The following is a 15,654-nucleotide window of genomic DNA, read 5'->3' on the forward strand; positions in this document are numbered from 1 at the left end:
TGTGGCCTTTCTCCCCTGCCACCTCCCGAGGCAGACACAGCTCAGGTAATCAAGTAGGCCCTCTGCGCTGCTGCTGCGCTCCCCCAACGCTCTCCTGTTCCATCCATCTGCATCTCCCACTCCTCCTCTCTGTCCACCCCTCTCTCTCTCTCTTCCTGTCACTTCTTTTTCTTCCTCCCTCCCTCCAAGAGATAGATATTCCCTCAACCTATAATCACTCCTTGGTACATAATTGTCGCTGTCCTGTCAGGCAGAAACCTTCTATCTCCATATTTCAACTTTTTTTACTTTAATTTGAATGCCCTACTTTGTCGTACAAGAGTGTCTCGCAAAAGGAGCGAAGGCTACAGAGAGAGAGAGAGAGAGAGCTTGTAGATCTATATTTGCTGGGGTTTTTTTCAGTGTTGGGAGATCTGCTCACCGTGATGTGGTCAGCTTGTCTGACAAAAGTGCAGTTTGTCTGTGTCAGCCGGTATCCACCCAGACGTCATGGATGGAAACGTTCTGGTCCTGGCTGCACAACCCTTAGTTTTTGTTGCCATAGAAAGAGATGCTTCATCCCTTCTAGGGTTGCAAATATCCATGATTTTCTTAGCTATTATATTCTCTCGATTACATTTTAGATTAATCGAATAATTGAGAAACATGCTTTTTTTTATATATATATTTTTTTGTATTATTTAAGTGCACAAATAGTTAAAATAGCTGATCTACAAGCTCACAACGTGTCCCGATGTGGCTATTTTTTTATTTTATTTCATTTTTTAAGCTTTCGCCTATTAACTGTTGCACCCCTAATCCCTTCGACTTCTCTGGTCTTTCCGCAGCTCTCCGCAGTCGTTCCACGGTGGTGACTCGGTCTTGGCTGCTGGACAGCGTGGCCACCTACACCCTACAAGACCACCTAAACTACAAGCTATGAACCACCTACAAGCTATGAATTGAGGAACACGACGTCCCACTGGACTGCCACTGTCTTCTTGTCATGGCATTTGTCCTTTTATAATATGGTAGATTATGATCGACCATATCAGTGGTTAATTTCAAGGACCCCCATAACTCTGAGGCTGGACTCACACAGTCGCGTGAAGCATGTGTCCGCCCCATACACACCCATTAATTTCCCCCCTCCCCCCCAAATTAATGGGTGTGTGTATGGGGCGGACGCATGCTTCACGCGATGTGTGAGTCCAGCCCGAGAGTGTACAAATGTAACCAAATGGACCCGTAAGGTTCCATTTGGTTCCATTTGTACACTCTCAGAGTTACAGACCTGTAAGGGTCCATTTGGAACCCCCTGAGGGTCCCTGGACCCCACTTTGAGAACCACTTGCTCTGGAGCACAAAGCAGTTATGCACATGAAGTTGAATGTACAGTTAATGTGTTGTTTTGTGTTTGTGTAGAATTGACAGTAGAGACTTGGAAACAGTTAATCAAACATGTTATACAAAATTAGCGATTTTAATAAAATCGGTTTTGAAACGAAACAGTTTATTTCTTCTTTTTTATACAATAGCAGAATCAATAGCAGAACTACGAGTTCGTAGATTGGCTATTTTCGCAATTTTTCGTCGACACCATTGTACGACATAGTATAAAAAAATGGTTAATCAGACAAATCAATTTAGTTGATCATTAAAAAAACGATTTGAATGTTTTCGTGTCGATCTATGTCCAAAATATTGACTTTTCAAGAAATGGAGAAAAAAAACATGTTTTTAAAACAACACAACACTGCCACATCAAAGTTGGTATGGGGACTTCATACATTGTCAGATACTTGAATGTGTCCTTATATTATCATCACTTTACCCAAATACAGCTCAAGTGGGTTTTTGACCATTAATGTGGAGACCTTTACCGTCTGACTTTCTGTCATTCTAATCAATGATGGAAAAACGACTATGTCCAAAGTTGGTCCTAGGTGGTGTGATCGATAGTTTGAGGATCCAATGGAGTTAGGAGGTTTAGTCAGAAGCACCTTTTAATACTTTTCATTGGCTCAATATTTGTAAACCCCACACACAGATTTAAAAATCACACTTCTCGATTAATTGACCAGAAATAGCTTGAAAGATAAGATTGAAAATAATTGATAGTTGTAGGCAGCCCTAGGCTAGTAGTCACTTTACATGATAGGTGTCATGTCAGGCTGACTGATACTGTAGCTGTTGCTCTATTGCATACCAATACAAGTTTATCTACAGTACCAGAGCTGACTTCTGATGTTTCCATGGGTTTACTATTGCTATGGTTTGATCAATAATAGTTCCAGTTTGAACTTCTTAACCACTTACTGTACCACTTACTGTACTGTCCTCATATGTCCAAAACTTACTTTTCAGGATTCAAATTCAAAAATGGAAAAAGTAGCAGATCTACAAGCTCAAAACGGTTCTAAATTGGCCCCATAATTCTTTCCCTCTACACAAAACCCTTTGCTGAAAATACACAATAGCCGATCTACAAGCTCACAACGCGTTGCGACATATTGTGAAGATCGTCTGTTTTCCCGTGAATGGTGGCCTATTATGACACGCCCAGAATCGGGACGCACATTTTCAAGTTTTCCGTCAGACCGACTGAAACCCTAATATTTTTGTGCTGACTTTTCTCTTGCCAAAGTTTTTGAAGTTGTGAGATGGTAAATGGTAGAGACATGAATTTTTTATGGAATTTTGATTGGAAGTTGTGTGAATTATTTGCACAACAAATAAGGCATTTTTAGGTTTTGAACTTTGAAAGGTTAACTCCTACACCTACGCAAGTCCAGTTTACACAACTTGCTACAGACCCATCTAGCCTCACTACAAATTTGCCTAACGTTCATCTGACAAAAGAAAAACAACAAATATTGGTCTTGAAATTATGACCCCATGCAGAATTTTGACACTTTAATTTAATAAATGTAATTAAACATTATGAACAATGTCAACAATGCCTTGCTGGATTCTGCCTGTAAGTATGAGAGGGAGTAGGCTGTGAACACAGCAGTTAGTTGACAAAAACAAAGTGGTCATCTATAACAGTCCAAAGGTGTTGAGGTGGGTGTGATTCTCCATAGATGTATGATACGCATACGAATGGGAGTGAGTGGTGATGTGATTGATGGGTATGCTGTCAGGGTGTCTCACTGCCTTCTGTCAGGGGTGTCATCTGGGGTCTCAGGGGATGGCAATTACCACCCCCCTAGTGTTCACATTTAACCTCAAATTCAGTTCTTTGATGCATATTTCCCCCATCTCTGAACATTTCTAGCAGATTAATCAGATTTCAGATCATCACTGAGTGCATCTCAATCCACGCCCGTCCATCTTCATGTGACACATGCTATAGATGTGTGTTTTCTTGTCAGCAACCATACATTTATTAACCACTTTCAACCTGGCATCCCTGTTTGGTGCATGTTATTATAGGCAAACATTTTCAAACATGATCTCTTTTTCCCTTCCAGAAAATAGTGGGTCCGCTATTTTAAAAATGGGGTTTAAGTGGTAACTTACTTTTGCCACCCCCTATTTTCTTCTGTAATGACACCTCTGCCTTCTGCCAAGTGCATGAATAATTCCGTGACCACTTAACCCTGTTGTTTGACAAATGTTCATGGCAGTTACTCCAACCGTCTGCTTTGGACTGCAAGTCATTCTCTGTCCGCTACACCAGTGGTTCTCAAACCTTTTAAATTTCAAGACCCCCTATTTTGGTATGCATTAGGCCACAGACCCCCATAACTGAGAGTGTACAGTACAAATGGTTCCATTTGTACACTCTCAGAGTTACAGGAAAACAGTGGTTTGAAGGTCTTCAATAACAAACAGGCAGGAAGGGCGCACACACCACAATTGCAGAGGTGCTGACCAATGCACAGAGCAAAGGATTGAATATTTAACGAAAGCTCGCACAATTCGTATCCACGATGCAGTCCTTACTTTTACTGAGAAACCAACGCCTCGACCCCAACACAGGTCGTCTTCAGGTCTATTTCAATCCCTGAAGAACACTGTTGGGGTCGAAACATTGGTTTCTCATTCAAAATTGTCTGCATCGTGGCTGCAAGTTGTGACCTTTCTTTTCATTTTGAAGGTCTTGAATAACATACTTTGGGGGAAAAGAAGAATGAAGGAATGAATGAATGGTGTGTGCTTTCAGAAGCTTGTAAAACTGTTAAATATTAATCTGAGGTGCTTTCGGTGTTCCAAGCCTATCACACCAACCTTAACCTGAATGCGATGCACTGAAGTTTTTTTGGACTACGCAGCAAGTCAGAATATTTCTGCTTCGCATTAGACGTCAACAAATCCTAACCTCTGAGGTGAAAACGTTTTAACCCGGAACACTTGATCCCATCATGGCGTCCTTTTAAAGGTCTCATGTATTTTAATAAGGCCTTGTGCTGTTCTGTTCTGCAATGTACTCACTGCCGCTCAGCGCTGCTTTGATCCTAGTCTGCTTCGCTCTGCTGCTGCTGCGTGCAGCCTTTCAGCTCATAGTGGAGAGCTGTGTGTGTGTGTGTGTGGGTGTGTGTGAGAGTGAGATACTGTACTTGTATGTACAAGTATATTGTTGTTGTCGGGCAGAAACGACGCTTTTTGAGCTTGTAGATCTGCTACTTTTGACACTTTTTAATTTGAATCCTGAAAAGTAACAGTTTTGGACATTTGAGTCTTCCTCCCTCCCGACAGTGACGATATACTGTATTAGTATTTGAGAAATAGACATTGTGTGAGCACCATCATCATACAGGGACGCGTCCCTAACGATTTCAAAAAAGCAAGGGTGACCCCTCTGTACAAAAAAGGAAACCAATTAGACCCTGGCAACTACCGCCCTATTTCTATTCTTAGCTCCATCTCGAAAGTCATGGAAAAAGTAGTCTATGAACAGGTCGATAAGTATCTTGCCGAGAAAAATCTAATCTACAAATTCCAATCTGGTTTCAGAACAAACCACTCCACTGACACATGCCTTCTCTATTTGAACGACTCTATCAAACAAGATGTCGACAAGGGCAAATATTGCGGCATGGTCATGCTGGACCTCCAGAAGGCCTTTGACACCGTTATTCACCCAATTATGATCAATAAGCTCAAAGCAATAGGTTTTGATGATACGTCAGTGAACTGGATGAGATCCTACCTGGAAGGGAGGGAGCAAGTGGTGGAAGTAAACGGCACCCAGTCCCCTCCCCTCCCAGTGACTTGTGGTGTTCCTCAAGGAAGTATACTAGGACCTTTACTGTTCCTGATATATGTGAATGATATGTCTTCAGCCTGTGACTGCAAACTGTTCCTGTTCGCAGATGACTCGGCCCTGCTAGTCTCGGACAGGGACAGGCTGCAGGTTGAGAAAACTCTCCGCTCTGAACTCAACAAGATCTGCATCTGGCTCTCTGACAACAAACTTTCATTACACCTGGGTAAAACTGAATCCATCCTCTTTGGGTCCAGTCCTAACCTTAGCAAGGCTGAGAGTTTCACGATCAAAGTGGGTGATGATGTTATCACAAGAAAGGAGGAAATTACCTATCTGGGTTCCATCTTGGAGGCAAACCTCTCCGGGAACAAAAACGCAGAAAAAATGTCAACAAAAGAACACGCTATTTGTGGAGGATTGATCGTCTAGTCAGTAAGAATACTCTGAAGATTCTTGCAGGGGCCCCTCATACAAGGTTATTATGATTATGCATGCACTTCATGGTATCACAACACCTCCAAGGCCTTAAAAACAAGGCTCCAAACATCCCAAAACAAACTTGTAAGGCTACTTCTTGGCCTCAATCACAAAATATGTGCCATCTAACCCCTGCTCATTTTGCTAGGATTGGATGGCTTAGGGTTGAGGACAGAGTACAGCAACTTGCTATGGGCCTGGTCTTCAAGATACACCACAACATTGGGATCCCCCTGTATTTGTCAAAATACTTCCAAAATGTTAAAGAAGTCCATGATCATAACACCAGAGGCAGCTCCACTAATCATGTTCAACCCAGATTTGGCTCAACAAAGGGAATGAACTCGTTCTCATGCTATTCATCAAAAATGTGGAATGCCCTACCAAAAGGAGTAAAGGAGTGTAAAACCCTACTCACTTTCAAAACTGCCCTAAAGATACACCTTCAGGAGGCTGCAATTCTAAAATGGCCCCTGTCCAAGTCTTAACCTACCCCAAGTCCTAATCTACCCCCCTACCCCCCCCCCCTTTCTCCTTCTTCTCTTGTAAATATTTTTCACTCTTCATACCAGTAACCTGTAAACTGATTGTATGACATTCTGTATAGTAGTGTGTTTATCTGTCTGTCTCTTATATGTATCATGATTTGTGTGCATGGGGATCTCATCTTAAACAAGCTTAGTGCTTAATGAGACTCCCAGTTTAGTAGACCTTGTATTGTGAATTTGTACTTCCATGTACTGCCATTCTCATGACTTACTAAATAAAGTACATCAATCAATCAATCAAACCATTTTCCTGGTTCTCACAAGGTTGTTTTATGGTCAAAACGTTTTTGGGGGGGAGTTGGACTTACAGTTAGGAAAAGATTCAGGTTGGAGTTAGGGTTCAGATTAGGCATTTAGAGGTTAAGTTTAGGGGTTAGGGTTAGAGTTATGCCTTCAGCCACCGAAAAATAGCCGATCTACAAGCTCACAACGTGTCGCAGCAAATGTGTTATGAGATTGTAGATCTGCTACTGTATTTTCGGCTTCAAGGTTATGGTTAAACAATTGCAAAATAAATTGCAAACACATACAGTAGCATTAAAAAAATTGTCATTCTAAAATGTTGATGTCCTCACGTGTGTGTGTGTGTGTGTGTGTGTGTGTGTGTGTGTGTGTGTGTGTGTGTGTGTGTGTGTGTGTGTGTGTGTGTGTGTGTGTGTGTGTGTGTGTGTGTGTGTGTGTGTGTGTGTGTGTGTGTGTGTGTGTGTGTGTGTGTGTGTGTGTGTGTGTGTGTGTGTGTGTGTGGCTCCCTGACAGCCATAGCCCAAACTGTATACATCACGACCACGCACAGATTACTGAAACCATGGCCCACATCCTCAATGGTTGTCATGAGGGCTTTACATTTGTAGACATGATAGAATCGTGGATCTGATTGCAGACAGTATCATTTCCACATTCAGGTCACCTGCACCAATGCTGTATAAGCACTCCACTGTGAAGCCGAGTATGTTCAATCTGTGTAGTGATGTCTCAATGTTCTCTGATATAGCAGCAAACACCCCCGATATTATTGTTGTTGATGAGAATAGTAGAGCGGTTCTCATTCTAGAGGTTAGCTGTACGTTTGACCACAGCCTAGAAGAAGCCTTTATAACTAAGGTGTTGAAGTATCAACTGCTAGAGCAGACCATGTCGCAACTGGGCTACAACTGTAAACTTTTAGTTTTCATATTTGGCAGCCTGGGCCATGTTCATAAGCTCGTTGTTAGAGGCCTTCAGATGGCTGGTCTCTCAAAGAGAAGAGCCAAACAGATAGCAAAATATTGCTCAGTGTCAGCTATCATTGGCAGTCGAGCTATTTGGAGACGGCGCTGCTATCTGTACCCTTAAGCTGTATACTGCCTGTTTGGCCCTACGTGTGTGTATAACTGTAACTGTGATTGCCTTTGTCGGCACGTATGCCGTAGTAACCCACAATGTCAAATTGCACTACCAGTATTTGTGTCCTTTAGACCTTGTATTTATGTGGACATAAATAAAGAATTTAAATGTGTGTGTGTGTGTGTGTGTGTGTGTGTGTGTGTGTGTGTGTGTGTGTGTGTGTGTGTGTGTGTGTGTGTGTGTGTGTGTGTGTGTGTGTGTGAGTGTGTGAGTGTGTGAGTGAGTGAGTGAGAAACGACTGAAAGAGAGAGAGAGAGGGCTTTGGGGGCAAGTGCACAAACATGGTCTCGAACAAGCCTGGTCTTAAATGATTGAAGAGCCAGCATCTGGAAAGCGAAGTAGAGATTTAGAGCACTGGGCCATTATGATGCAGCCACAATGACCCTTAGTGAATGAACTGCACCTGTTGTACTAGCCTGTCTCAACAGAGATGGAACAAACACATACTGTACTTAATGTATCACATATACTGTACCAGTGGTTATTGGGCGGGACCCATTTTTGGGTCGCGGACCCGTAGGTAGCCCTTTTTTTCGTTTCCTACAGTTTTTCTTTTATTATTGTTTGAAAAGATTTTCAGAAAATAAGGGGGAAAAAATCTAAACATTTGTCAAAATTATTTGATAAGAAATTCCAAACAAATCAAAAACTTTTAAGAAGTGAAAATAGAAGATCTACAAGCTCACAACGCGCCACATCATGACACGTTGTGGGCTTGCAGAGCGGCTATTTTCACTAGTCCAGGGAGGGTGGGACATCAAATTTCTCTTTTGGGGCTCGAGCTAAATGGTTTGGGAACCACTGCTGTATTGGATATACTGTGTGGAACCGGAACATCTGGTACCATACTTTAACCACTTAAACCCCATACGTTGTTGAGCGGAGTGTCTTAGGGCTCTATACTAGTATCTTTTCTGTTTTTGCTCAACATAAAATATTGACATATATTGTAGATTGGCTATTTTCTGCGAAGGTTTCCCCCAGATATGGATGCTGGGGTTTAAGTTGTTAACCATACGAACCCTAGCGTCCCTATTCCGGGCTGAACATCTACAATGTTCTCAATGCATCACGTTGTTGAGCATGTAGATCGGCTATTTTTGCGGAACAGATTTGGTGTAGAGGGGTAAAAAAGGAGGGGGCCTAGTCTAGACCCCTGGGGGTCTCCGGTCAACAAAGTATAGGCAGTGTCTCAGGTGGTAGAGTGGCCTATTGGGATTCTAAAGATTCCTTGTTTGATTCCCGGTTCCCCTTTGGTTAGTGTCGAAGTGTCCTTGAGCAAGACACTGAACCCTTAACTGCACCTGATGAGCAGGTTGGTGCCTTGCTTGCAGGGATTCCTTGTGTGTGTGTGTGTGTGTGTGTGTGTGTGTGTGTGTGTGTGTGTGTGTGTGTGTGTGTGTGTGTGTGTGTGTGTGTGTGTGTGTGTGTGTGTGTGTGTGTGTGTGTGTGTGTGTGTGTGTGTGTGTGAGAGGGAGAATGGGTGAATGTAATGAACATTGTAAAGCTCTTTGGATAAAAAGGCTTTATATGAATGCCCCATTTGTCATTATATAGGGTCCAAGTGGTTAAATGTCACAGCAACCAGAAAGCGAACCAGGTTAGCTTTAAACTCTGCCTGCTCTTTGACGTCAGCATACAGAGAGCTATACGTCGGTCAATGGGGAGTCCAGCCAGCTGGGGTTGGACTTCACAGACGACCTACCGGCCAGCCATCTGGCAGTGATGAGAGCACTTGTACAGGGTGAGAGAACACGGTAGCACCCACACAGCCTGCCTGCGCCCAGTGCAGGACAGGACAGCCATGAAGTTCCTTAACCAGGTTGCGGCTGGCGCTGGTCAACAACAACAAACCCATGTGGTCTGCAGTAGCAACCGATAAAGACAGTTAGGCACTGTTTCTCAACGCAGGGTCCGGGGACCACCAGCGGTCCAATGGCCCATAAGTTATGGGTCTGGAACTCTGAGAGTGCAGAAATGGAACCTTTCTACACTCTGATTAAATCTTACAGTCATTGCCCCTGTCACTACCTCATATAGGATAAGAGGTCAACTAAATAGAGTGCCAAGAAAACAATTTAGTGCTACAAAGTAACTAGGATAGCAGGTACTGTAGTCTTCAAACCGGCTTAATGGTGGGGCTGTTCCCACACACGCACACACTACACAAAGGACAACAATGGTATTATGCTCTCATGAGCTTTATTGTTTTTATCCTTAGACGTTTATCCATAATGTGCATTTTTGTCAATAAAGATGTCAAAACCCATCTTTTCATGGTTTTGGACAACATACAGGGTATTTAGGGTTAGGGTATGATGTTTTTTCTTAGTTTTTGATGACATTGTATTAGCATGACCTTTTTTTTATGGTTTTTGACTCTATACTGAAGGCTTTTGATAACATATTTCATGTGCTAGTATGCCAACCCGTCTATTAGATACTAATAGATTCAATTATTCTGTCAGGGGTAGAGGCATTTTCATCTTTTGACCGGCCACTCCTCCCTCCAGCAAGCAAGATGAAATTAGGTTGATTGAGATCATGCAGGCTCAGAAATTCCCTTTGATTGTTTGTTTCTTCTATTGTGGCTGTCCAGTAAGTTAATATTCAACACCTCAGTAATGATTCAGTGATTACATTTTTATTATGCTGTAAATTGATTTGTATTTCCGCTGTAAATGTGTTGACTTAGCTAAGTTTGATTAGGCTTCTTACACCTGGGGCCTGTTCCTCAAAAGGTGAATTAGAGCTAAAGCCTGGCTTTACCACCTATCCTGGCTTAATTTAGCCAGGATTAGAGCTGAGTCGGTTCCTCAAAAGGTGAATTATCTTGAAGATTAGTTTAGCCAGTTCACCCTGGCTAAGTTTAGCCTTATCCGATTCCTCAAAAGAGAATTGAAGCAAGCCTAGCTTAGTTACCATGGCAATTTAGCTGTGAAGTTAGCCTGGTCAGGAGCAGGCTAACAGCCAAGCTTACTTAATCTAGTGCCTTGTTCTTCAAGTTTTGTGAAATAGCTGTTAGTCCAATGACTCCAATCATAAACCAATGAGTTTTTCTACACTTATTCAATTCTTATGCGAAAATCAAAGATCTACAAGCCCGAAATGTTTTTGTCTTATGGCGGCCGGGGGTCCCCGGCCCCCCATGGACCCCCGCCCCCGTGGACCCCCGGACCCCCGTGTACCCCCGGCCCCCTGTGTACCTCCGGACCCCCGTGGACCCCCGGACCCCCATGGACCTCCGGACCCCCGGACCCCCATGGACCTCCGGACCCCCGGCCCCCTGTGTACCTCCGGACCCCCGTGGACCCCCGGACCCCCATGGACCTCCGGACCCCCATGGACCCCCGGACCCCCATGGACCTCCGGACCCCCATGGACCCCCATGGACCTCCGGACCCCCGTGGACCCCCGCCCCCGTGGACCCCCGTATACCCCAGACCTCTGTTGGGGGTCAACGGGGGTCCGGGAGTACACGGGGGGCCCGGCCCCCGTGTACTCCCGGACCCCCGTTGACCCCCGTGGACCGTGGACCCCCGGCCGCCAAAAGGCAAGCTTTTCCCTTGTAGATCTTCGATTTTAGAAATTTGAAATTAGAAAATTATTCTAAGTGTTTATAATTATAATTCCAACATTCACTTAAACTCCTTATGTTTAAACCTAACTGAATTATATATTTATGGATTTGTATATAAATTAATTGCATATTTTTGGACAACTTGTGCATTTAATTTGTCGGCAATACTTTGCCACGCTTTCTCCCTGGATCTATATTTATTGCGGCCGTGTTTCCTTTCTTGCTTATTATAAACTTTTACTTCCTTGTAAGATTCCATGAGCTGCTGCAGTGCTGCTGTTCAGCCACAGAGAAGAACGCCGCTCTGGTTTTGGGCTCCATGATTGGTCAAGTTCAAGGATTCTGCTATCGACTTTCATGGTCTTTTATAGAAATAAGTGAAGCCTGGCTTCATTATCCTGGCTCGACACAGCCTGGCTTGACAAGGCCTAGCTCGACAAAGTCGCTCCTTTTCAGCCTGGCTTGGCGTTCCAGGAACCGAATAAACCAGGCTATACGGACCCGACTTTGTCAAGCCTGGATTTGACTTAAATCCAGGCTTATTTAATTCACTTTTCGAGGAACAGGCCCCTGGTTAATAGGTACAGACCTGTATGCCATATAAACCTGCTGGAAGGGAAACCACTTACAGTAACCACTTGAACCCTCTAGACTTAGTAAACTGGACCTGAGTTGACTCTGTACATAGCTTCCACATTCTGCTCCATTGATGCTAGCGACTGACCTAGATATGACGACATAAGAACATTAAATGTTCTCATGTGTTTGTTATTTAGCCTTGTTTTTTCTTGACCACAATGTTAAATGTTTTATTCAGATAGCATGTTATTTAGACAGATACTAGGTTCATTGTTTACCTGGTATCCTGTAGTTTCAATGTACCGATAAAATTGTGTCGCAGATCAAACTTTCTCATAGATTTCACAGATAGCTTCATAGACTTAAGACTTGTTTGACAGCACTGTCATCAGTGTTGTGCTGCATTCATGTTAATGTGTATTTTCATACATTTAACCACTTAAACCCTCAATACTTAGAAAACTTGACCTTTGGCTCTGTACTTGGTTCTGTTCATTTTTCCCTCTACACCAAATCTCTGCGATGCATTGTGAGCATGTAGATCGGCTATTTTACGGCGAATGTTTCCACCAGAATAGGGATGCTAAATAGGGTTCAAGTGGTTAATGTTAGTTGTTAACTTTGAATACAGTTGTACATTGGAGGTGCAATCTGAATCACTCACAAAGGGCCGTAGTTGACCCAACATACCACAGGTGGGCGCTAAACAATAATAACCTTTCCCACCACCCTACAGGCCCCAGTGTGATCACTCACACAGGCTGCTCTGTCTATGGCTGTAGGACCTGATCATTATTCTACTGTTGTAAAAGAGCAACAGTGAAATGAATGGATTATAAATATATCACTGTGTGCATTGGTTTGTGACCTATGACCTTTGTGTTTGACCTCAGTGTGGATGCATTGTTGAGGGATTGCATCAGGATCCTGATGCAGAGAACGCCACCCTTTAGACCATTGATTTGGTTGATATGCTGCATGCCATGAGTGTGAAGTGGTAGTTTGCTGTGGATTTTCATCTTCTGACCTGTCGTGTCACCTCGTCCTCCTTTAACCTCAGATACAGTATAACCTCAAACTCTGTAACAGTGTGATCCTGGTGGTGCAAGGGTAAAGTAGAGGCTTCATGAGCTGATGGATGTGAGTTTGAATCTTGGTCCTGGTAAATCTTAATTTTCGGTATTTGTAAGGAGAAGAGCATGGAGTCAGCCCACTGCCCTCTTTTAGCTCCAGTAGGAGAGGGAGGAGCATGGAGGGAGCCCACCTCCAGAGGGAGGAGCTTAAGAAATGTACATATTTAGCAACATCATTTTTTAATACTTTTTTTTCCTCTAATTCCTGATTTATTGTCTTTTGTTACAAAATTTAATTTGTTATGCTTTTTTCCCAATTATTTCGTATAACAGTCGTTTTATTGAGGCACACCATTTGAGTTAAGGGTTTTTTGGTTGTTGTTTTGTGATAGTTCTTTTATTGAGGCATTTGAACCAGTTTACTAATCACACCAGTTTTGAGTTCATTGTTATTTCAGTTTTTAGTGAGTTTTGAACCTAGAACCTTTTGTTTATAAACCCCTGACCTTATTGCTTGAGTCACGCTATAGCATGGATGATAGAAGTGAGAACTACAGTAAATACTTGGCCTTGTAGAATTTAGATTGTGAAGTGAAGATGTGAAAATGGTTGTCTTGAACTCATAATCTCTGCTTTGTAAGGCATGTAATTTACCACTGATCCAGCGAGGTTTATGCCTATGAAGGTGTATTGCGTGCTCTTCACTGAAAGATTAGAGTCAGGCACAAACTTTGAAAAAACGTATACTTTTTAAACCAAAGGATTTCTTGTCTGAGTTTTGAACTCTCAATATCCGCTTTGCAAGGCATCTATCTTACCACTGTACTGCTGTGGTTCATATTAGATTTGTTCTATGCATGCTCTTCACTGAAAGATTAGAGGCAGGCACAAACTTGGAAGAAAAAACTCATACATTTTAGCCAAGAGACTTCTCAGCCTGAGATTTGATCACACAATCTCTGCCTCGTAAGGCACGTATCTTACCACTGTCCCACCGTGGTTCATCCTTCTGAAGGTCTATTGCGTGCTCTTCAGTGAAAGAATAGAGCCCGGCACAAACTTGAAAAACTAAACTCATACTTTTTAACCAAGAGACTTCTTGTCTGAGTTTTAAACTCACAGATTTCTGCTTTGCAAGGCATCTACCACCATGGTTTCTACATCATTAGTTCTATTGCGTGCTCTTCAGTGGAAGATTAGAGCCAGGTACAAACAGAAAAAAACTTCAACCTCTTTTGAACCTAGAGACTTCACAGTTCTGATCTCATAATCTTTGCTTCGCAAGGCATGAATCTTACCATTGTACCACCATGGCTCATACTGATTTAGTTCCATGTGCTGCTCTTTACTGAAAGATAAGAGTCAGGGCTGTCAGGCAAAAACTTGAAAAAGAAAATGCCCTTTTTCCCCCCCATTGTTTCATTATTATTAGTTTGATCTAACAGTTGTTCTATTTTATTGAGGCACTTGATTTTTTGCATGATATATGTGTGTGCGTGCGTGCGTGCGTGTCTGTGTGCGTGCGTGTCTGTGTTATGCAAGGTGGAGACTGGTAATTTTTTACTAGCTGAATAATTATTGCAGACATAATTAGCTGTTTGTCTGTGAAGATTGATGTCAGACATCATGCTACAAAACACCTTGACCTCACTATCTCTGCTCAATGGAAACAAGTCCCCAGGAATTGTTTTGCCCAAATGTCTGACTACTTTGTGCTGTTTACATGTCTGTCTAATAAAGTATTCAATCAATCAATCTTACCACTGTACCACCGTGGTTCATACTTAACTATTGCATGCTCTTCAGTGAAAGATTAGAGCCAGTCACAAACTTGAATTTTTTTTCTTCACAATTATTAGTTTGATGTGACAGTTGATCTATTTTATTGAGACGCTTGATTTATGAGTTGTGGTGTCTTTTTTTCCTGTCGTGAGTTTGATTTGATGTCTGTTTTAGCTTAATTGAGGCATTTGAACCAGTTCACACCAGTTTGAGTTCATAGTTGTTTTAGTTATTTAGTGAGTTTTTAACCTTCTGGTTTACAAACCCTTCAACTTATTGCTTGTGCCACGCTGGCATGGAAGATACAGGTGAGAACGAAATATTTAACTTTGTAGAATTTAGACGGACACGTCGGACAGTGAAAATGTCCATATAAATGCCTTCCTTTGGAGGGCATTTATCTTACCACAAGATTGAACCAAGAGACTTCTCAGTCTGAACTCACAGTCCCGATCCTTCAGGCCATGTATCTTACCACCGTGGTCCACGCATACCTTTTAGCTAAGAAATCCCTCAATCTGAGTTTTGAACTCACAAGCTCTTCTTTGGCAATGCATTTATATTACCACTGAACCACCATGATTCATGCTCAATTAGTTCTCTTCAGTGAAATATTAGAGCCAGACACAAACAGAAAATAACAGAAACTTTTTTGATCCAAAAGACAGTCTGAGTTTTGGAGTAACAATCTCTTCTTTGGAAGGTATTTATCTTTCCACTTCTACCGTGGTTCATACTCAACTGTTTCCCTTGTGTGCTCTTCAATGAAAGATTGGAGCCAGGCACAAACGAAGAACAAATCCTTTTTTGAACCAAGAGACTTCTCAGTCTGAGTTTTGAACTCACACAGTCTGTCCTTCCAGTGATGTATCTTACCACTGAACTACTGTGGTTTATACTCAACCAGTTCTATTACGTGCTCTTCGGTGAAAGATTAGAGCCAGGCACAAACGTGGAAAAAATCTGTTGACCTGCCACCTCTCCCTTCAACCTCAAATATACCCTAAAACCTATAGGTCGACTGAGAACATGTAGGCT

General features: G+C 42.5%; 1 protein-coding gene across 2 annotated transcripts in view; it reads left to right on the plus strand.

The window, feature by feature from the left end:
• LOC308105364 (uncharacterized protein) overlaps positions 1 to 1,120 on the plus strand; it is a 54,609-nt gene extending 53,489 nt beyond the window's left edge. For both annotated transcript variants that reach the window (XM_080456038.1, XM_080456039.1), the window contains exon 25: positions 828 to 1,120. In XM_080456038.1, coding sequence (XP_080312164.1) covers positions 828 to 922 — 95 coding nt within the window. In that variant the 3' untranslated portion in view covers positions 923 to 1,120. The remainder of the gene's footprint in view (positions 1 to 827) is intronic.
• Positions 1,121 to 15,654: the final 14,534 nt, after the last annotated feature.

The sequence above is a fragment of the Gymnoscopelus braueri genome (assembly GCF_963280865.1).
Source record: "Gymnoscopelus braueri genome assembly, chromosome: 17".
Classification (NCBI taxonomy): Eukaryota; Metazoa; Chordata; class Actinopteri; order Myctophiformes; family Myctophidae; genus Gymnoscopelus; species Gymnoscopelus braueri.